General features: G+C 36.2%; 1 protein-coding gene across 1 annotated transcript; it reads right to left on the bottom strand.

Moving 5' to 3' along the window:
* Window positions 1-348: 348 nt before the first annotated feature.
* On the bottom strand, window positions 349-8563 carry LOC149846378 (protein INCREASED PETAL GROWTH ANISOTROPY 1-like). The gene is made up of 6 exons (XM_089991110.1): window positions 8194-8563; window positions 7883-8022; window positions 3504-3823; window positions 2198-2309; window positions 714-845; window positions 349-650 (listed from the first exon to the last, which is right to left on the bottom strand). Exons 1-6 carry the CDS (start codon window positions 8561-8563, stop codon window positions 528-530), a joined length of 1197 nt encoding a protein of 398 aa, XP_089847236.1. The 3' UTR covers window positions 349-527.
* Window positions 8564-24213: the final 15650 nt, after the last annotated feature.

Here is a 24213-nt window from a genome sequence, read left to right as displayed (position 1 = left end):
CATCTGCTAAAAGAATTGTTATTAAAACTATAAAAAAAATTCCATTGTAGTGCGGCATAGCAAACAATCAAAAGAGTAAGAAAGTTCGTACTGCACTCAAAACTAGTCATTTCGTATGCTCCATTCACTGCATAATCACTTAATAATATAAAAGAATAATGGACTTGTTGCTATCTCATCATTTGGAACTACCATGCATAATTGCAGAAGCATATGATTAAGGGAGAGAGAGAGAGAGAGAGGCAAATTTTTTTTAATTCCATTTACTATGAGGGCATGACAACCGTTAGCTGGTTCTCAAGTCCGGTTACATTGTGTTGATGCAAGTTAACAGTTAGTTCCTATGGTATAATACCTAACCACTCATCCATGTGAAGAAGAGAGCTAATCTTTTTTTTTCTTTGAAAGACAAGATGGGGTTATGGCAAACCCTTACCAGTTATACAACGATACCATTGGGATTAGAACTTGCAACGTCTCAACACAAGGTGACGTGAACTAAGCCGTAGGAGAGAGCTAATCTTGTCTCAACAAAATTTTGATTGAGAAAGAATATGTTGGTGTTGTTGGCATTCAATGTGGCAACTCCAAGCCACTTTCCTCATCTCCTGGAATGCGCCCACACACTCCCCATCAAAACCTCCCACAAACTGCACATAAGAGATTAATGTTAAAAAAAAAAAATTCTTGGTTTAGAGAGTGAGAGAACTAACCTGATGCACTCGATAAGCAAAGCGAACAGCTTGGAGCATGAGATCTTCTCCCTCTGTACATGACATTGACTTCAATTCAATAGTTACCCGTTTCATGTATCTCTTGGCAACCTTTATTGAACTCATCTTCAACTGCTAAAAGAGTTTATTGTTATTTTCATTGTTTAAAATGCTCAATGTGTAATTAAACTAGTTTTTAACACAGAGCTTATAGGTTCCAAGTTTTTAAACATGAGATCTTGTCACGTCATTTTGTCTGCCCTTTCCATAGATGTACAGATTCATACTTGGTTCAAAAGTTTCTGTAGGAAATATTTGATCAAACTTATTATCCCTTCAGTATTCTATTGCATGGTATTACATTTGATTTTATTATGTGGCCATTCTTATATTTGTTTCCTTACGAACCATACTTAATGGATAGGGCCGCTAATACATTGTAACGAATGATACTTGCAGATTTGCTATGAAAATGGGTGAACTCTCTCAAGAAAAAATCCTTTCACAATAACTTGAGAGTTGCAGAATATGAACTATGTTAACCTTTTTACAACATTCAGGTAGGGCTGGGAAATGAGATGAGCAGCTCCCCGTTCATCTTGGCTCGGAAATTGAGCTCGGCAAGCCAAGCTATGAGCCAACATATTTAGGTAAATGAGCGGAGCACGAACATGACAAGCTTGACTTGGCTTCTATAGGCTTGTTTTGCATATTATATATTTTATACATATATTATATATATTATATTCTTTATAAATGTATATTATATATGTTTTATGCATGTATTATACTTATATTTTATATATTATCAAGATTTAAAAAACACTTAAAAAACACTTAAAAAACAATCTTTTTAGAAAACGAGCTAGCTTATTATCGGCTCGTAAAGCTTGGTGTGTAACAAGATCAGGCTTGGCTCGACTTGTGACAAGCTCACAAGCCGAACTATAGCAGGTGTGTACCCTTAATGAGCCAAGCCCAAACAGCCTAAGCTCGGTTCGTTTACCAGACCTACATGCAAGTATTTGTATGTGGAGTAATTGGTCTGTCTTCCCTAATTTGCATATGAACCCGGTATGGACCATACTATTTTTTATGCTCTACTGTATGCTTTTTAAATAAAACCTTACAATATCTGATCCCTATAGATTATGTTACGGAGAACATATTTTCCCTTCAAAAAAAAAAAATCTATTCGATGAAAATTTCTTAACTTAAGATAGCTTTACAAAAGAATATAAAAATCAACAGTCCATATTGCACCATACCTTTGCAATAAAAAAAAATCAAACATTTTATGGGAGAAATTCAGTCCAAAGCAAGCTTAAATGTAAATAAATAAATGATAATAACCACATCTAGGGAACTGGATTAAGCAAAAACCTCCTGCAGCTAGAATTTTTGAACTGGTCCATCCCTAGTGCATTCTCAAACTAGTAAGTATAGACCAATTACTCTCTGTATGTGTTCATGTCAAGTCATACCTGGTCAACAATTCCAGAATCAAGCATCCACACCCACGGTATTCCAAACTCTTTGCACCTCCTAATTGCACCATCACGTACCTTTTGAACGCTATATACACCTTGTTCTATTCTATAAGCCAAAATCATAAAAAAGCATTGTTAGAGTTTATGATACATATATATATATATATATGTGTGTGTGTGTGTGTGTGTGTGTGTGTGTGTGTGTGCATGAAAACAATTGAACGGGGGTCCAATCATATGAGTTGATCCTAGTGGCCCAATAATGGATGGCTAAGGATTAGTCCACATTCTCCCCCTGCAGAATGTGGACTAATCCTAGTGGTCCAGATGCATTGGTTGAATGGCCATGATTATGCCATGTGACACTATCTGTTTCAACATAATTTAGAGGGATAGAATTTGCTACCCTAGTGGGCAAATAACCAGTTAGCTGGAACTCATATGGGGAGGTTGTTTTGACTAAATCTGACTTCATGGATGTGTTCAACATGGTCAAAATAGTAGGAATCAGTCATTGGGTAAAGTTTTTTTTTTTTGAGGTTTGAAAATTTGGTACATTTGTAAGCTGCTGATTTTCAGCCCTTATAAAATCTGACATACAATCTGTCAGACCTGCCTCTGATACCGCTCATCCTATAGATAGATGGCCTCCAAAACACGCCAACTGTGTTCCTTTTGTCTTAGATGGGTCTCACAATTTTCAGAGCCATTGAGGCTGTAGATGCATCTAGTGCATACAAACTAGACGGCTGAAAAACATCCCAAAATCTTGTGACTGGGAGGCCATCCGTTCATACTGGATGAACGATATACCTGATATGCATCTAAAGGGTCAGATGTGCAAAAAAATAAAAAATAAAAAATAAAAAGATAAAAAATGTTACATTTTTTCATTAGGAGGTTCCTTACCCACCTGGGTATCAAACATTACCCCTAATTTAGAATCAGGAAAACTCTCATGTCCTAATTTAGATAAAAATAAGGAAACAGAGAAAAAAAATGAGAAAAAAAAACATGAACATAGAAAGCCCCAAGTGGTGGGGTTGGCTTAGTGGGGTGGGGCCTTGGCTGCTAGACGGGCAGTCAAAATTCGATTATCAGGGGTGACACCTTTCTGCGCAAGTCAATGCATAGCATAGGCTCTGGGGGCAGGGGTCCTAGCCTCGGAGTTTTACGCTGCAGCACGATGATCATAGATATGGCAGGCTGAGCCAATGCGACCAGATCTTCCTGCGGGGTGCCGGTTTCTTCAGGTTATAAATTCAAAAAAAGCATGAACATAGAAAGAAAAAGTGTGTACTTCTCTTGCAAAGCTTGCATTTGTTTTAGGCACACTGCATAAGGTTGGCGAGCATCCTCATCGTAACAGGAAGAAGGTTGAGATTGAACAATGCTCATGATATCACGATAATTGAAAGCAACTTCACGCATGGCATCAGTTTTGTTCTCTGGCCACTTGAAATGCTTGAGCACTGCCCTTTCATCAACCAAATGGGAGAGCTCCTTGTCAAGCCACTTGACAAAGGCTTCCACCTCTGACATCTCATTGAATCTTGCTTTCTCCACTTTCTTTATAAGACAATTGACAAATTCTCCCTTGGTTTCAACATCTGATTTTATCTGCCATAGACTTTGCGCCTTACTTTCAAATAATGAAAACTGAATAAACTGGTAGCAACTGAAGATAATACAATATATATATATATATATATATATATATATATATATATATATATATATATATATATATATAACTGCCACATGAGAATGAGAATCAAATTTCATAAGAACAAAATTTTGTATTGGTTTGTTATAATTTTTTGGTAGTTCCAATGGTAATCATGTTAATGTACTATATTTAAAATGATTACAAGCAATGCCCACAAGGGTTCCACTCATCTGGTTGGGACCACTTGTGATTGTCACCAAGTTAACATAACGTCACAAGTTCTAAATCCATGGGTAGCGTCCCTTGCCATAAGATCGAAGCTGGGCGTACCCTCTGGTGGGCAGGGAGAGACCTCAAGGGTTTTACCAACCAGAGATGAACCAATGTGTTGGCGGTTATGGGAAAAATTTTCATTAAATTATTCATAAAAAAAGAAAGAGATAAAACCAGCAATTGCTTTAGTATAATATTCATAAAAAAGAAAAGGAAATGCTTTAATATGATATAAGAACACATTTGCTAATACTCTTTTCCTTGGGGCCTTTGCATCTAAGACGCGGGCCGCATATCCGAGATGCAAGAGTTAAGACCTTGGGGAGTCTGACTCTTGCATCCCAAGAATTTAGGACAAAACAGCCCCAGTCCAAGTCCACGCCTTTGCAAACGGTGAACATGCCCCCAGCTGGAGCCATTTTATCCCTGAGCAGGTTTTGTTTCAAACAACTCCTAAAGGCTTCATAAATATCATTGAGATTGACGCAATTCAACCTTTAAATTAAAAGGTAATTTGCTTCTTTTTAGTAGAAGTCATCATTATATGTGCCATATTTACTGTAACGGGCATAAATTTTTTGCAAACTAGCCAACCTAACGGTCAAAGGCCGTGCATCAATATTTTTTCATGTTGAATCATTTCATTGGCTCTATGCACTACCTCGTACGTAGCTGCCTAGTTGAAGCTGATCAAGCGCATCTTCAAATACGTATTTTATTTAGTTCATGCCACTTAGTACATACATAGTCGTCTCATATCAACTATCACTTCTAAAAAGCGCACAAACTTGCCTTAACCTTGTGTGTCATGAAACATATTGTGACTTCATGCGCACGCTACAACAAAACCTCGTTATTAAAAGAACAAGACCTTGTGGCCCCCAGTCCAAAGACTAGTTGATGATTGAATACCATAGCGAAGAGCACCACCTAGACTCATTAACTGGTGCCTAGGCATTCACTCGCCTAGCTTCTAGTCACCATACTCGGTTGGAATCACCTAAGGTGATCCCGAGAGGAATTAGCCCTAACCCACACGCACTTTCATGCATCCAAACACTACACGTGAAAAAACTTGCAAGTCAAGAGGTCCTTAACCACTACAAGAAAAATGCTAATTAGCGAGGGAAATTTTCGACAAATTTTTTTCGACGCAAATTTGTGACAGATCAGCGAGCGAAAACTATTTGTCGCTAAAATTTGAAATATTTACAAAATTAGCGACGGAAATATCTTTGTCGCTAAATCTGTCGCTAATTAGCGATAGATTAGCGACAACATTTTTTCGTTGCCAAAACACTACAAAAATGCTAATTAGCGACGGAATTAGCGAGGGAACTTTTCCATCCTTAATCCGTCGCTAATTAGTGACAGAAAAATTCCCTCGCTAATTCCGTCGCTAATTTTCGATTTAAACCGTCCCACCTGCGGCGCAAAATTTTCCCTCCCCCCCCCATTCGAATTTTTTCCTCCCTCTGTTTTTCCCTCCTGCCGTTCGATTTAAACCATCCCCACCTTCCTCTGACGATGCGCAGCGACCTCTCGCACCACAGAGGTCGACCTTCTCAGGCACCTCTCGCACTACACGCAGCTTCTGCAACCGCTCTGCAATGATCCCTCCATCCCCGTCTCGTCGTCCAACCCGACAACACCTCTCACACACGCACAACTTCTGCAGCCGCTCTGTAGCGATCCCTTCGTCCCCGTCTCGTCGTCCAGCCCGATGACACCTCCATCCTCCATTCTCAGGCACGTATCGGTGGAGACTGCTCGGGCACCAATGTCACCTCCATCCTCCGCGTCGTCGTCCAACCCGACGCCTCATGCAAGTTCTCCCCCGTCAACCCTGGCTATGCCGCCTGCCTTGACCGCTCCTCTCGGTGGTGCCCCTCGGCAGTCTCCACCGTCTGTCCCGCCTCTCCCTCGCCGGATCCCGTCTCCACTATGACCCTCGCCGGATCCTGTCTCCAACCGTGATTGACTCGCTGCGGAAGAGTGTCCCGACGCCAGTTCTGTAAAAAAAAAATTTGCTCCCTGCCGAAGAACGCGCCGGCAGCGAGCAAATTTTTTTAATTTTTTTTTAAAATTTAACAACGGATTAGCGACGGATATTATCCATCGCTAATTTAAAAATAGCGAAGGACTCGCGATGGGTCATATTCGTCGCTAATCTGTCGCAAATTAGCGACAGAATTAACGGCGGATAAGTTGTGGCACTACTTAGCATCGAAAAAATTGCAATGAAAGTTATCCGTCGTTAAACAGTTTAGCGACGGATTAGCGTAGGATTAGCGACGGATTTAGATCATCGCTAATCCACAGGTTTCTTGTAGTGAACCAAATCTCCAAAGACAACATCCTCTGATCCGTTAGTACTGTTTAACTAAACAACGCTCCATGTCTATGCCGCCATACAACGATACTGTTGTCTCCCGTGTTTCATGCTATTACTGCACGTTATCAATCAAGCCAATGCATACCGTGTGTTCCTACACTCGATGCATTTTTCACTTCGTAGATCTTCCCACACACACACTATATATATATATATATATTTGCTAAGAAAAATGTTTGGTACACGTGAGTGAGTGTACCAAGATAGTGATACATTTTGGCATCTTTTGCCACATTTTACTATTGGCTTCAACTTTCAATGTCACACCCTGAATGGTGCCACCCTAATGGCTTCCGGCCAATCTGATTCAAGAATAGTTTAAGCCAAAGAGTGACATTTTTTTAGGTAAAATTGGATCCAAAATTATCCTAATTATTATAGTAAAGGATATTCATGAGATCAAACATTTTACTGCCAGTTTTGAGATGTGATAAGACAAAATATAGGCATAGGTCATCACACAACTTTGCCAGTTTTAGGTATCACAATAGTTAGAAGATGGCAGAGTACATAGGGTTTTCTATACATACGAGTGTTAAAAATCAACCACGTGTTTGCTATAATCATTTGCTTGTATAAACAACTTAGAAAATCTTATTATTCTTTATTTTTTTTTTTGTTTTTTTAGTAAATCTGACCGCATGGATGTGATCTATATGCTCATTTAGTGAGAATTGACAGTTGAACCATTGGTGATTCCAACACCAGATCAGATTTTTTTGTTGACTGAAAAATCAATGGTTATAAATGCATAAATTTTTTTAACTAAAAAATATGTTTTTTCGTCAAAAACATATAAATTTAAGGGTCAATTCCCAGTAAATCGAGCATGTTGAACATGTCTACGATGTCAAATTGAGTTGAAACAAGTTGCATCATCATATGGCAACTAGATTGTACATACAAACAATTATAGCAAATATATAGTTGTGCATGTGTGTGTACATGCGTCAACTGACCAAAAAGTTTTCATGAAAAACAATAAGTTGAGTGTATCAATTATTTTAGCTAGTTCAGTGTATGATTTTTGTCCCTAAGGATTCTAAAATTTCTATGACGGTTTCATACCTTGACTGTTACCATAGACATTTCAGTAATTTTAGTTTTTGTTGGTTTTTGAGGGAAACTCTTCATTAACTATAAAGCTTCGAAGAAACTTTTGTTAGATAGAGTTTAAAAACTAATATCTTAGCTAAGAAGCGATCTCTATAATGGCCAAGGAGCAGAGCTGCTACCATTGATCCGAATTCATTTTTAACAAATTCAATTAGGGCTTTTGCAGGCATTTCTGTGGAAAAAAGAAAATTGAGAGAAAAAACAGGGAACGGCTAGCTTTACTTACTGCCAATAGATGAGCCGAACGATTCTCGATTTCTCCAATCATGTCTCGGGCGTTCACATTTCCAGCCACATCAGGTAACGCAACTCCCACGTCCCTCCTGGCTTCCCTCCTAGTCATCCATTGGTAAAGCTGCACAACCTCTGGAGCCCGGCGTACGGTCAGATCTCCAGCTTCCGATGATTTTGTTGATGGTGGTGGTGGAGGTGGTGGTGGAGGTGGTGATGGTGGTGGTGGCAGTGGTGGTGATGGCAGTGGTGGTGATTGTGATGGTAATGGTGGTGGTGGCAGTGGTGGTGATGGCTGTTCTTGACCTTTGCCGCTTTTGGCCAAAGCAACTGCTGCCGCCATTAACGAACCAAGCGTGGGAGTGGAGGAATCTAGCTGCCTGGGCTTGGTAGGTGATGGCACCAGCATTTGTGCTGCCCGAAAACTGCCTCGATCTCCTGCATTGGTGGTGGCAGCGGGAGATTCCACTGGAATATTCTGTTTGATAGATAGGAAATGGTCTGTTTGGTCCTTGAGGAGACCAGAGATCTGTGATCTTAGGCGAGCCACCTCCTGCCTGAGCTGTTGGTTCTGCTTTTCCAACAAGTGGCACCTTTCTGTCAACTGGGCGTTGTCCAGCTCTCTGCAGGAGAATCCATTTGGGGAAGCGTGCAGCAACGATCTCACGGCGTTCATGGTGAACTTGTCAGCACTAAGCACGGTGCAAGCAACCAGCAACCATGGCAAGCAATGGAGAAAGGGGCTGGTTAGGCTTTTATGCTTCACATCTCACTTACTATTTATAGTCTTTTGTGATGGTCTCTACTCCATTTCATAAAGTTGCTGTAATAAAGATTTGACACTTTGATTGATAAATCAAAGATTTGTTTATCACAAGATTAAGTTTGAGATGACAGTGACATGGGATTGGTTATGGAAAAAGTTGGATTTGTTGGTAGGATTTATTATGAGCCATTTGATGCCTTATTGTCCATAGCAGATCCAGACCTCTCCTTCTCTCAGCAGGGACGTGTGGCATGCATTGATTGGACTGACTGCCTTCCAATTGATCACTGGATCTGTTCTCCTTCTAAGGTGGACTTCCGTTGAGACTGGCCACAAGGTTTCCTTTTGGATTTAGGAAATTCAGTGGAATGGAATCCAATTCCTTCCAAGTTCTTTGTGAATGAAAAACGGCCAAACGATCTAATAGAATTTAGTGCATTTGGATTTAGGTTCCACTAAATTTCTCCAATCTAAAGGCACCCTCAAACATGTCATTGTCGTCAATAATGAATGTTTTTGTGGTATGCAGCAAGCTAACCAGGATTCACAATGCTTCGATTATATATGAGGTTGGTGTAACAATGCATCCAAGCAACCCACTGAGAATCTTCATCTTCTCTACACTGGGAATCGTCAAGTTGTTTGGGAGTTAAGTAATCATGGACCATTCTTATGAATTAAGTGATCTTGATAATAGAGGACGAAAAAAATTCAATGATCATGTTTGTTAAAAGCATTGCTTGAATCAGGGTTAGTATATGTTAGTGTCGGGTCATACTACTTTTCAAAGTAGTGCGAGTGGTAAGATCCATGGATGATCTTTTAATTTGGGGTTATTCTTTCCTTTGCATACAAGTTTTGCACTTTGAACTTGCAGAAAAGGCATTCTCTCTCTCTCTCTCTCTCTCTCTCTCTCTCTCTCTCTCTCTCTCTCTTGGGTAATTAATGAGCTTGCCATTTTTTATTTTTAACCAGGGACTTGATGACAAGGGTGCATGTGACTTTAAAGCAAAGCCAGTACAATCGCTTTCGCTTTTAAAATTGTTGCTTTACCATTATTTCTGATTTTACTTTTGTGAAATCCATACTTTTGAAAACCATATTTTGGTAAATACACTGGTTTCTTTTACTGCTAGTAACAAAACTACAAACTGTGCCTCGCCTAATTGCTTTGGTTTAACCAAGTCACTGATATTAGAAAAGTTTGGTGCACAGACTTACCAATCAAGGAGAAAGGATCTTATCCTACGAATTTTATTCTACATTATATTTCAATCCTAGCCATCCAACCGATGCCTCTGGACGGCTAGGATTTCTCCACATTCCAAGTGTGGATCCCCAATGTATGTCGTACGATGGGATCCATGTCATGGCAATTCCTTTATATAGTGTTCTTATTCTTAGTATGTTATGCAGTCCTTTGATCTACTTTTTCACCTAAATCTGCACTTTTGTTATTCTATAGTTTTTTTTTTTTTGCCCTATAAAACATTTTATTTTATGTTCCCACGATTCTTTTCCTACTCAAAAGCGAGAAGCATAACCAAAATCCATGTCTTTATTTCTTCATCACTGTCTGGTGGCAAGCACAAGAAAGACCTCTGATCTCTTAATTGTTACCTTTGCATTCCATTTTTTTCTATTCGGCTAATAGAAAACCCGATCACTCACAGGCATATCGGCAGACTTCCAGTTGGTAAAACCAGTGTTGTCAGTATCGGTGTGTATCGGCCTGAATCTGCAGATACGTATCATATCACCAGAGATACTGACCTGAATCAGCTATTTTTTAATCAATGTAAAAAATAGCTTAAAATTAATTTATTATGATTATTTTAATGGCTTTAACACGCATCGCATTCTGATTGACACATAATATTTTTTAATTATTTTTTGACCGATTCAGAACGATTCACTTCCCCTCCTGATCCCCCTGTAATTCACTCACGGAATGCTCCCGCATTTTAAACCATGGTCTTCTAATGTCAGGTGAAAAAACACTGTCACCCTTAACCTCCCCTCCCCCCCCCCCCCCCCCATGCACCATGTTGTTGTTATCTTTTCAATATAATAATTTTTATTAAGAAAATAACAGGGCATGTAGTAGGCTACTGACAGATGTTTGGTATATCACCATTTAATAAGTTTGACTCAGCATGTAAGGTTCACTTATGTCAAGGGAATTTGGTAGGTTTAGAAGACGTAGGGATCACGGTTGCAAGCCAACGTCGCATCAAATTTCATGGACACCCCCATCCCCATCATAAAAGCCTGTCCTAACTTATTAATTTTACAACTACACTTGTTTGTTTCCCCTCGAGTCCCTTGCGCGTAGCTGCATACGCGGAATCTTATTCAAGAGATAGAGCAAACACGATAATTTAAATTTTAAACCAACAAATATTGATTAATTTTCAAAATTTCTCCAGAACATTTTATACACTTTAATGTTTCACCATAGTTTCTCGCACTCCCAAAGCATTTTTTCACCACCTTTGTATGCCAAAGAAAGGGGGCTCAGCACAAGATATATACTGTCTCCGTGGAAAATGAAATCCCACCCCGACTCCACCCCTCCCAGTCACCGACATCATTTCTGCTCACAAGGAGGCTTTCATTGGAAAACATATCTCTTTCCTTGTAGAACGAGATTCTTGTTGTTATTTGGTTAAAAATATACCTCCTTCAAATCAAAGTTTTTGGTCAAAATAACTCTTTCTTTTACTTAGTTGTTTGTAAAAGCTTTTTTTTTAAGGAAAAAACTCACTTTATGAAAAATGTTTAATCCCATATTGATCATCTTTTAAAAACTCCATGAGTTTATAATGAGGTGTGTTGCTTTAAGGGCAAGATCCTCAAAAGAACATTATATCTTGAGTTTATCAAATAAACTTTGACTATTAAATATTAAATATGGTGTTGGTTGAGTCTTGGTTTGACCTATCTTTTGGACAATTTTACCTCATAAGACAATGTGATTTTCCTTTGCGAACTTCCTCATTATATGCAATTTTCGTTTATGAATTTTCTTAATATATGTGATTTTCTATTGCGACCTTTCTCTTTATGTGCAACCTTTCGTATTACTTGCGACATTTCTTTCTTTTTTGGTTACCCTCAACGTGTAAACACTTTGGGACATCAAGTGCATGTGGCACCTTTGTCTTGGTGGTGGCCGCCCTTGATGGTCAGTTACCTTGCACTCAGTTTGGATATTTTAGATGCTTTTTATAGTTCAAAAAAGATGTCGAGTTTAAGAAACAAAAAAAGGTTGTGCAAAATTTCTCTGCTTTTCTATTCTTCGTGTGGGTTTTCTCCTTCTCCATTACTGTGAATGTAACACAAGATTTTTTTTAATAAAGATAACCTATTCGGTAAATAACCTTAATTAAATTTCATGGACAATTTTTTTTTAAGGAAGGGGGAGGATGTAATACCTATGATTTTTCAGAATTGATTAAATAATATAAATATAAAATTTTCAATTTAAATTTGGTGAATAATTAAATATTTAATTAATGTTAACTTGAAGTTAAATTCTCATATTAAATAGACATAATTGAATTTAGTTTAAAACTGAATTTAAAAGCGAAGAACACCCCAAAATTTTAACAAAAAAAAACATTTTTTTTTATAAAATAGTTTAAAAATTACATCAAAGATTATTTGTTAAAAATATCGGTTAAAGAGATTCGGTGGGTTATAAATCCTTCAAACCATATAATGAATTAAAATGAATTTATCAATGGCATAGATAACTTAATTCAGTCCCATGAATTTAAAATAACATTAGAGTCAATATAATATCTAAAATAACAACATCGTATCCAATCAAAAGTGCCCAAGAAAGGAAAAAATTTGGCTCTCAACCCACCACAACATTCCGCTATCGCAAGGCATCCTCAATCAATACCTATATGCAATATTTTGGGTCAGAGTCACCAAGTACCAGTAGAAGGTACTAAACCAATACAAGTAAATTAAAACCAATATATATGAAACATACTCTATTTAGTTCAAACAATGATTTAGAAAAATATGCATTATATCACCATTGAGTAACAAGAATAAATTTTAGAAACAAATAATAATTTTACACATGAGCAGAGTAGATAAATAATGCATGCATTTACCAATGCAGAAGAGTAGTTTTTCCATGCATGAGTGACTTTAACTTTATTTATTTAAGTTTTTTTTTAAATAATACATATCATGACTAAGTTAATGCATATATACTTAGGATTTCACTTTTTAGCCCTGTGGGTACTAACAAATGCTTAACCTAAATTAGGGTCATGACTCATTAGCACCTTTTATAACACTCCAAAATTTTGACCCGAAAATAAGATTTTTTTTAAATGAGGTATTATCTATGTCATCACCCTATTTGAATAAGCTCTAAAGAGTCAGCCTGCACATACACCGACATTTAATAGCTTCTTAGAACAAAGTCCAGAAAAAGACATCCAACTAACAAAACTCTTTTTTAAATAAGTTTGGAAACACAACGAAAAACACTAATTAAAATTGGTTAAACATTCTGGGCGGGTTATAGGTAGTTACACATATCCCATCCAACCATAAAATAAATCACAGTAGATTAAATAGTTCATTACATGAATAAATTTTACATATCCAATCTCAAAGTTTAAAATTACAAATAATAAAATAATCAATTCATGTCCCTTGTGTTACGACAATGAAGCCGTACATGATACTTCAAGTACAAGGTTTTGATGATGAACAAGTGAATCAACTGCATTTCAACTAAGGCAATGAAGAAATATGACAAGCATTGAAGAATTCGATGAAAGAATCTTTAAAGACTAGTGTGCAAATGTAAAATTCATTAAAAGTCTTAGATTCTTGTAAGAGCCTTACTTAAAGTGCATATTTCGGTTGCATTTCACCTAAAAAGTCTTTAGAAAAACTTTTCTAAAAGAATCCTTCATGAAAATCTTTTTAGAAAACTCTTTATTTAATTTTTTCGTGTTTATTAGTCGACCAATAGACTCACCAGTCGACTAATCCTTTCACTCCAAATTTTCTAAACAAAATATCATTTTTGTCAAATTAGTCGACCAAAGGTTTTATCAGTCGACCTGACAGAATGTCTGTTTTCTAGAAATTTAGCAGCAGTTGACTAATGATTTTATCAGTCGACCGGACAGAACATGTATTTTCAGAAAAATTTAGCAGCAGTCGACTGAAAGGTTTTTCAGTCTACTGATGATATTATCAGTCGACTAACTTTTTCTCTAGTCGACTAAGTTTCAAAACTTCAGATTTTCAAACTGCTTGATAAACACATTAGTCGACCGACGATAACTATCAGTCTACTAATAGCTAATTATTAGTCGACTAACTACTGTTCCAGTCGACTAATTTTGTCATTTTTTCTAAAAATTTTAAAAGGCGTGTCTTTTCATTTTTCAAACGTTTTGATCGTTCAAAATGGACTGTTTTGACACCCTTTCGTACCCTTAACATATGGAATCTTTCAACTATAAATATGAGTGCATTCTACACTCAAAAACATCAAATTGAATGCAATCCAATTGGATTACTCTTTGCTTTTCACTCATATTCATTTTCTCACTCACTTGATATTTTTCACTTCAGTTTTTCACTCAAATTCCTTTGAAAGACAGTGAATTCGTGAGTTGAGTATTTCAACAATCTCAAAAGCCAATTGCATCTCATTTGCATTCATAAGAAGGGCTCATAGGTTGTTGTGTAAGTTGTTACTTATTTTTTTTTTCTATAAAAGGAAGGACTCCTTGGTTTAAAGGAGTTGTTTGCTTTCAGTAGGTGTGTTACTGAAAGTAGGACCGGATTTGGTCTGTATGATCTTGTAGTTACACAAGGTTGATAGTGTAAATCTCAAGTTGGTTTTGCTTGGGGACTGGATGTAGGTCGGGAAAGGCCGAACCAGGATAAATTCTTGTATTATTTGTGTGGTTGCTTTGCGAATTGCAAAATCCGTCAAAATTCTGAAGACGATATTTAAAAGCACTATTCACCCCCCCTCTAGTGCTTGTTGCCTCGATCCTACAGCACTTTCACCTTGAATTTTCAAATCATTGATTCACACGATATCCCCGTAGTATCTTGCAACATCTTACTCATTATCTGTATTTATTTAAAAATAGGGGGTGAGACTTCACAAGTCTTAGTAGGTTATACGTTAGTCAAACACACATACATAATATTTAGCATACATGTAACCAAAACAAATTCAGGGTAAGAATATGATAATCATAACAGATGATTTCAGTTACACATTAGCAGGACGTATCATGAATTTACACAAAAATAATAACATATGCATGTTTTCGGTAACATATATGACATGAATGTTATTGCATAATTAAAAAGTGTCCTTATCAAATAATGCATTGTTAAACTCCATCAGGTACACATGGGTATAACACGAAACATTCCAGACCACTCGAATGTTTATTATGTTATGTGTTTTAAGTTTACTTGAATGACTAACTGAATCGAATCCACCAGTAATGGTCCCAGATCGAGAGAAACTCTTCTAGTTGGTTGCAGACTCAAAAAAGGATCAATCCTATACTTTTTTAGAAGGTTAGACATACTGCTTAGGACTTAAGATTAGTAGTCCAAGTCCCCTAACTCTCCTGAACCTGAGGACCATTTGAGTTATTGTCACTTGCCGCATATTTAACAAATTCACGGGTCAAAAAAATTTGTACTGCCTACCTTCTCCAAGGTAGACATAGGCCTTTCGATTCAGCATACCCTTGTGGGGCACACTCAAAATTCAAAAAAAGTTATCCTCATTAGGGCATGTGTTAATTTAGCTATCACACAGGAATATCTCACTGTATTAATTTAAGTTTGGTTCTCATTCAGAACCCCATGTCGTGTGTGCAATATAATATGTATGCATAACCTGCATTTATCTCATACACTACAAGAAAATCATTAATTAGCGACAAAAATTTGCGACAAAAATAATTTGTCGTAAATTTATGATGGATTAGCGAAAGAAAATTAATCGTCCCTAAAATTAGAATTAGTTACGGAATTAGTGACGGAAAAATTCTATCTCAAAATTTGTCGCTAATTAGCAATGAAAACGTTCTGTTGCAACTTCATGACGGATGAGAGATAGAATTTTGCCATCGCTATTTAGTGACAGAATTTTTTCGTCGCTAATTTTTGATGTAAAATGGCCCATCTAGGGCATAAAATTAACTCTGCAAACATGCTCTCTCTCTCTCCCCTCTTCCGTCGATCGCCCCTGTGCTGCTCGCCATCTCTGTCACCGCTCTCCAAAGACCCACCATCCGACAGCTCCTTCTGGAGACCTGGCCGTCCACCTCTCATTCTCCTCCCTCGATCATTTTTTGACAACCTTAGAACACATATAAGCATGATTAAATCACTATGAAATTTGTTGACTTTCTTATAACACATATATCATGATTGAATCACTATGAAATTTTTTGACTACCTTATAGCACATATATGCATGATTGAATCACTATGAAAGTTTTTTGACAACCTTAGAACACATATAAGCATGATTTCATCATTATGAAATTTTTTGATTGCCTTATAACACATATATGCATGATTGAATCACTATGAAAGTTTTTTGACAACCTTAGAACACATATAAGCATGATTTCATCATTATGAAATTTTTTGATTGCCTTATAACACATATATGCATGATTGAATCACTATGAAAGTTTTTTGACAACCTTAGAACACATATAAGCATGATTTCATCACTATATAAATTTTTTTGACACCTTTAGAACACATATATGCATGATTGAATCACTATATAATTTTTATGTCAGCCTTAGAACACATATATGCATGATTGAATCATTATGGATTTTATTTGACAATCTTAAAACACATATATGCATGATTAAATCACTATAAAAATTTTATGACAACCTTACAACACATATATACATGATTGAATCACTATAAAAATTTTTGACACCTTTTGAATACATATATGCATGATTGAATCACTATAAAATTGTTATGACACCCTTAGAACACATATATGCATGATTGACTCACTATGATTTTTTTTGACAACCTTGAAACACATATATGCATGATTGAATCACTATGTAATTTTTTTGACAACCTTAAAACACATATATGCATGATCAAATCACTATGAACTTTACTTTTATTGACAGCCTTAGAACACATATATGCATGATTGAATCACTATGAATTTTTGTTGTCAGCCTTAGAACAAATATACAAATGATTGAATCGATATGAAATTTTTTTATAGCCTTAGAACACATATATGTATGATTGAATCACTATAATTTTTTTTGGCAACCTTAGAACACATATATGCATGATTGAATCACTATGAAATTTTTTTGACTGCCTTATAATACATATATGCATGATTGAATCACTATGAAAGTTTTTTGACAACCTCTGAATTATGTTAATGTCCTTCACTTTATTATTAGTCTATGTGTCAGCCATGTTACTTTGATTGTCTTAGATTGGGTGCATTGGATATAATTTATTTCATTATATTTTGTTTATCATTACTAACATTTTGGTTCTCTTGTAGGATGCTGGAGATGATCAGCGTAAAGGAGCTGATGGAGGCATGGATGAAGGGGAAGATCGAGACAATGAAGTGGCTGATGCTCCGAATCTTGGTGAGGATTAGATTCATGTGTTGAATTTGTTTCACGTACTTATTGTTTCAAATGAAACTCTTTGTATATGTTCACTTGTAACTAATTAGAATTTGGCGAGGATTATACTGGGTTGTTAAATTTGTTTCACTATGTATTTTTTATGTGTACTTTATTTTTTATACACAGGTTATATAAATTGTATAACCAGGAATTTTTTCTCGATATTTATATTTCAAACAATTTTTTTTTTTAAATTTGCGATGGATTAGCGACGGATATTATGTCGCTAATATTTGCCATCAATTTAGCAATGGATTAGGGATGAATATTTATCTATCTCAAAAACTGAATCAGACGATGTTTTGCGATGAAATATAATCCATCGCTAAATTGACTACGAATATTAGAGACGGATACGTATTCATCGTTAAATTTTAGCGACAGATTAGCAATGGATATGTATATGTCGCAAAACCAAATCAGTCCTTATTTAGCAATGGATTAGTGATTGATCATGACATTTGCTAATCTATCGTAAATTAGCGACAAATTAGTTTTGTCGCTAATTAGCAACCAGGAAATTGCGACGAATGCTATCCATTGCTACGTCATCGCCAATCCGTCGCTAAACAGTTCAGTGACAGAATTGCAATAGATTAGAGTCGGATAGTGTTCATCGCTAATCCGTAGAATTCTTGTAGTGATATGCATATTACATGTTATCCAATTATATGCATCATGACATTGCATGCACATCATAAACATGTAATGAAACATAACATATGTTGAACATTAATTGAACATACATACATAATCAGATGCAATATAACATCATCACATGCTAAACAACATAACATAAAAATCTTCATATTGCATTACATAAACAACATTAGAATCACACACTGATATCTAATAATTAGTGTGTTTAGTTGATTCAGTTATTGAACCAAACCATGACCCACTAGTCCACTTTTAGGATCAAGACACCGAAATCATAAGAGTTTCAACAAAGAAAAGTAAGGATTGAATTTTATCAATTGGTATAAATTCAGTCTTGGTTAGATTATAATAAGAAAAAATCTAAAACTTTAATAGTAGATATACAAATATGTTAGTTAAACATAACTACAAACCTTGCCTTAATCGAAATCTGGAGCAAGTAGGAATAAATATTTTACCAAAATTGGTATTTCTCCACCAAGACTGATCTGTCTGATTCAGTCCCTTCAAAAAAGCATCAATTCAGTAACATTACAAAATGAAAAAAAATTTATAAAAATTATTGAAGATAGATGGATATGTCTGAAATAACCAAGTTCAAATTTCATCCGAGATGTAAATTAAAATTCATGAACCGCAGCCTGTCAGTGCTTCAAAAATTTTCAAGTTTTGGAGACAACTTTTGTGATTGTTAACTCATAGACCATAGTATATATCTGCATCAAATTTTTATTGAAGGTTCATCAATATGTAACCTCACATACATAAAATTTTCAACCATAAACATGGAACAAAATATGATAAATAAAATTCACAATACAATGCAATTGAATACAAAATTTATGTCCGGAGTCTGTATTTTCTCATACAAACTCAAACGAAGCCAAAATTTCTCTTGGAACTTTCTCAATGAGTCTGAAACGTCTCAATAAAATATAAGAATTTTTTGCCAAACTGTTTGGGTGTATGATAAAGTTCTTGAAAAGTGTTTGAGCCCGTGAACTTAAGACAACATGTTATTTTTATTAACAACCATGTATATTTTATATTTTCACAAAATAAACCACATAAATATTATTTTTATATTCAATTCACTACAAGAAAAATGTTAATTAGCGACGGAAATTTGCGACGGATTTTTTCCGTCGCAAATTAGCGACGGATTAGCTAGAGAAACTTTCTTCATGAATCCATCACTAAGTAGCGACAAATTAGCGATGAAAGTTTTCTCTAGCTAATCTGTCGCTAATTTGGGATGGATTAACGACAACAATTGTTTCGTCGCTAATTCTCAATACAAGAAAAATAAATTAGCGAGGGAATTTTTCTGTCGCTAATCAGCGATGGATTAGCGACGGAAAAATTCCCTCGCTAAATCCCTCGCTAATTTTTTATTTAAACCGAGCGTGAAATTTTCCCTCTCTCCCCGTTCGAAATTTAAATCGATCACGCTCGATTTAAACCGACTTCTTCGGAGGACGACGACGTTGGAGAGCGCATTGGAGAGTGGAGGACAGCGACGCCGGAGGATGGTCAGCGACCGCTGGAGGACGTCGGCGTCGGTTCACGGAGGACGACGACGCCGGTTCACGGAGGACGACGACGCTGGTTCACGGAGGATGACGGTGACGATGGTTCACGGAAGATGACGGTGTCGGCTCATGGAGGACGGCGACGCCGAAGAGCACCGGTTCACGGAGTACGGCGACGCCGGAGGACGGTCGGTGATCGCTGGAGGACATCGGCGCTGGTTCACGGAGGACGACGACGCCGGTTCACGGAGGACGGCGACGCTGGTTCACGGAAGATGACGGCGATGCTGGTTCACGGAATATGACGGCACCGGTTCATGGAGGACGGCGCCGGAGAGCATCGGTTCACGGAGGACAGCGACGCCGGTTCACGGAGGACGACAACGCCGGTTCACGGAGGACAGCGATGCCGGAGAGCACCGGTTCACGGAGGACGATACAAGTCCGGCGACGAGGCAAAGCGATCATTCTGTGCAATGCCTGTCGGGTGCGGTATAAGTCCAGCTTATTGATGCCGGAATACCGCCCGACAGGGATCATTTTTTTTATTTTTATTTTTAATTTAACGACGGATTAGCGACGGATAATGTTAGTCGCTAATCTGTCGCAAATTAGCGACGGAATTAACGACAGATAAGTTTTTCCGCTAATTAGCGAGCAAAAATTCGTGATGGCCTCTATCCATTGCTAATCCGTCGCTAAACAGTTTAGCGACGGATTAACGATGGATATAAGCTGTCGTTAATCCACGATTTTCTTGTAGTGATTCATCATAATATGAACAATATCAGTTTAAACATGCATCAACATAATTTCATGCTGCATACAAAATAATCCTACACATGGACTTGAATCTGAAACATACAAGAAATGATTTATTTAAAAAAGAAACACTCATACACAAAAATATGTATTAAAAACATAAAAATTAATTATGAATCGAATATGAATCATGCACATGTATATCAGATCTATCATAATAAAAAAAATATAAGTTGATCATGAGTTAATCAAATATAAATCACAAACAAACTCATATAGGGCATATTTTTTCGAAAAAAGCTCCAATAAACCCTAATCGGTGTGATCTACATGAATTTATTTATGAAAATAAATTCAGTTGTATGTAAAATCATGCATATAACATGAATATGGTTTAGTCATATAGTACATGATTCATAATAGAAAACACAATGGCAAACAACTCTTAACACCCAATTTTCCTAAAAAGAAATCCTGAATCCACAAAAAATGATTTTCATTATTCGGGTTCTTCTGTTCTTTTTCAAAATTTTTCTTTGATTTAAACCATAAATATCAATTTAAATAAGGTTTTATCATGCTGATCAAGCTGAATAGACATCCTTCATAAATTTAGAATATTAAACATAAAATTGATTTCATAAAAATATACATGAATATCTCCAAAACCAATTTATCTCAAAATAGTTTTTGAAAAACCAGTTCTACTAAGAAACCGATAATATCAACCCCATCCATGTGATTGGTCGGTATACATGTATTGATGAACATATGTGGATCATCCACAATATATACATGCATTTCAAATATGTATACATAAGCTAGAGTATGTGTACCTACCAAAAAAGGCAAAAAATATGATGTCGAACAACGAAACACAATTTTTGCATTGTAGCGGGATTCTTTTCTTCAATGCACACCATACACCAATGTGTGCAACTTCAATAGAGGTTGAACTAAACCTGAACCAGTCTTCCTCAGGGTGTGGACTAGGGAGGAAAAAGAAGGAAAAGGAGAGAGAAAAAGAAAGGAAAAAGAGAGAGTAGAGTGGGTTTCTAAAGAGAGAGAGAGTTTAAGATGGAGGACTAGTTCCCAATGGGGGCAACGTGTGGGGGGTCTCCCCCTTTATAAATTTTACATGGGATATCTAAATCCCATGTGGACTCTCTCATTAGACTCCAAAAAAACTATCTGTTACATTTTTTTTTGTTTTTATCCATTATGACTCTAATTAATTTAAGTGTTTTAAATAGCTTAGGTAATTTGTGAATCCAGCCCATTTGGATAATCTAGAAGGTTAGGAGGGTCCCACCCTATAGAGAGTCATATTTAATTTACAAGTTCTTAATTAATTATATTAATTAACTATATAATAATTTTAATTAATTAATTAAATTCATGAACGTTCTAATTAAAAATGAAAGATTCACCAAGTAGGATGGGCCCACCTAGGGGGCCATCCCACCCTATTGGTTTTCTATGTAATTAACTTACTTTGATTTTTTATAAATTAATTAATTAAATATTGTAAATTCGATTTGGATGGAGACCACATCCAAATATGAATCCATATCCATTCCAATTATAAACCCATATATTAAATCCTAATTGACACTCGATTAGATCCAAATTCAGATCTATAACTCAATTAAATCGAACTTAAATTCACGTTAAATAAAATTATCAATTTCTATCAAATCAATTTCAATTAAATTCAACTACGAACAAATATCACTCATGATTGACATGTATACTGAATTAAAATTTCAATATACTCAAAGTCATAATTTTGACATAAAAAATTATTTTATTTGATTTAATAATTGCCAAAAATTTGCAAGTATTACACAGTTCACCAGTTCTGAGTGAGGGACGACTTTGTCAAGAGAGAACTCCCAACATCTCTAATCCAATGCATCAGACTTCATTCATGAGTTCTTTACTTTCCACTTTCCACTATGCGACTATTATGGAGGTTTTTAATATCTCCATAGTTGAGAAGAAGTAACCTTTTGCACTTAAAACTTGGTCCCACAACCTAGAGTACTGCTTACCCTCTCATTATAAGCATCAATAAAATTAATGTTCACACGTTATTCTTTCAATTACATTAATTTTATTGCTTTTCATGCATGTACATACATAATAAATCTATTTGAAATTATTCATGCCTCCATTTTGGGCACGTTGATACATGATTCAATACTAACATGACTTTCATGCCACACATACTAATTATAACACATTCACATTTAGTCTTAGACATTGAATATGATTAACATCATGTATCTTACACATAGTCAATGCACATGCATTTGCAATTCAATTAGCAGTGACATGAAATAATAAAACATTCAATGACATGTTTCATAAAATTTTAGAACATGTCTTTAAACGCATATCAGTGCACCATTGCATGTTAACATCTCAGCACATTCATATAAAAAAATCAAGAAATCATGCTTTATATAATTAATTGGGGATCCGATTAGAGGAGATTCACCCCCACTGTTACAGCAGTCACCACACAGTGTACGTGCTGAGATTTGAGCTCATTTTTCTAACATAAGTAGTCCTCTTTGTCAGCTTTCATACACCGTAACCCGTTGTAAAAACTTCTCATTTAAAGAGAGTTACAAACATTTTACTGGTTAGTGATCATGTACCCACTGCATTGGTAGTTATCATTCAATACGGCCGACTGCTCACAGATGTATATTTTTTTTTCATTAGTCCTCGTAACTGTCAATGCACAAAATTTTCTATTTTGTTTTATTTTATCTTTTTTTGAACTGATCAGTCCCACAGCCAGCAGCGACTGATCTGAACTGCAAGCTAGAGACGACAAATTAGTTTCCCTTGAGATTCCTCATTATTATTGCCTCCTGAAGACAAAATTATTAACATCTGAAACCAACCAACAAGTTACACAATGGCAACCACAAAGAAGGAAGAAGTATGTGGCCTTTGTCAGCACTGAAGTTACTACGTATCATTTATACATATTAATAGGAAGCTCCTATTATGTTGTATGCGTAATCTGTAGCTGCAGATGCAAAATAAAGTAGGCGTAATCAGCTTAGACAAAATAAACATATATATATATATATATATATATATATATATATATATATATATATATATATATATATATATATATATATATATATATATATATTGGAACTGAACGGACCAGGCCAGTGAAGGACTGATCTAGTCCTTAACTGAAACCCATTTCAGGTCTAATCCATAATTGGATCGATCCCTGAATCCTATCGGTCATTTTTTATATATAATATCTGATCCAACATGCAAACAATTTAGTTCATTTTTTTATATATACAACCGATCAGTCTTATGTTTCTAAAGTTTGATGTGGTCCGGTTTTGGGAAGAAGGACCTCGTCTGGATGCCAAATTTATGGGTCTTTCTTTCTTAAACCAATTGTTTTCATGTTACAAGACTTCAGAGCCTATATTAGTTCCAGCGAGGTTGGGATTGATATGAGGTCCTAGTTTACCTGGATCAGGTTTGAACCCTTACCTTGTAAAGATGAAACTAAGCTTTGAGTCATATAGTACCTGATTCAGACGGGCCGGCCGGATCCTTCGGCTGGTCCTTTTCCTTCGCAGCTATGCCTCCACTTTAACGAAGGTCACTACCTTGAAGAAGAGGGTGGTCTGGACCAAATTTGGGAGAAGAGAGAGGGGGCGTCCGATCCCATCTTGCTAAATTAGAATTTTAAAATCTTAAACTACCTACTCTTAAGTCTATTCAATTTTTTTTTTCTTGTAAACCATTGACTCTTTTTCCTATGTAGGACCCTAGATGGTTTTGAACTTTTAGAAAGATAAAAGTCCAGTCACCAAAGAGG

Source organism: Nuphar pumila, chromosome 2 (assembly GCF_984573655.1).
Source record: "Nuphar pumila chromosome 2, dmNupPumi1.hap1.1, whole genome shotgun sequence".
Lineage (NCBI taxonomy): Eukaryota > Viridiplantae > Streptophyta > Magnoliopsida > Nymphaeales > Nymphaeaceae > Nuphar > Nuphar pumila.
The sequence above is the reverse complement of the archived record's forward strand: the minus strand, read 5'-3'. Positions and strand labels throughout refer to the sequence as shown.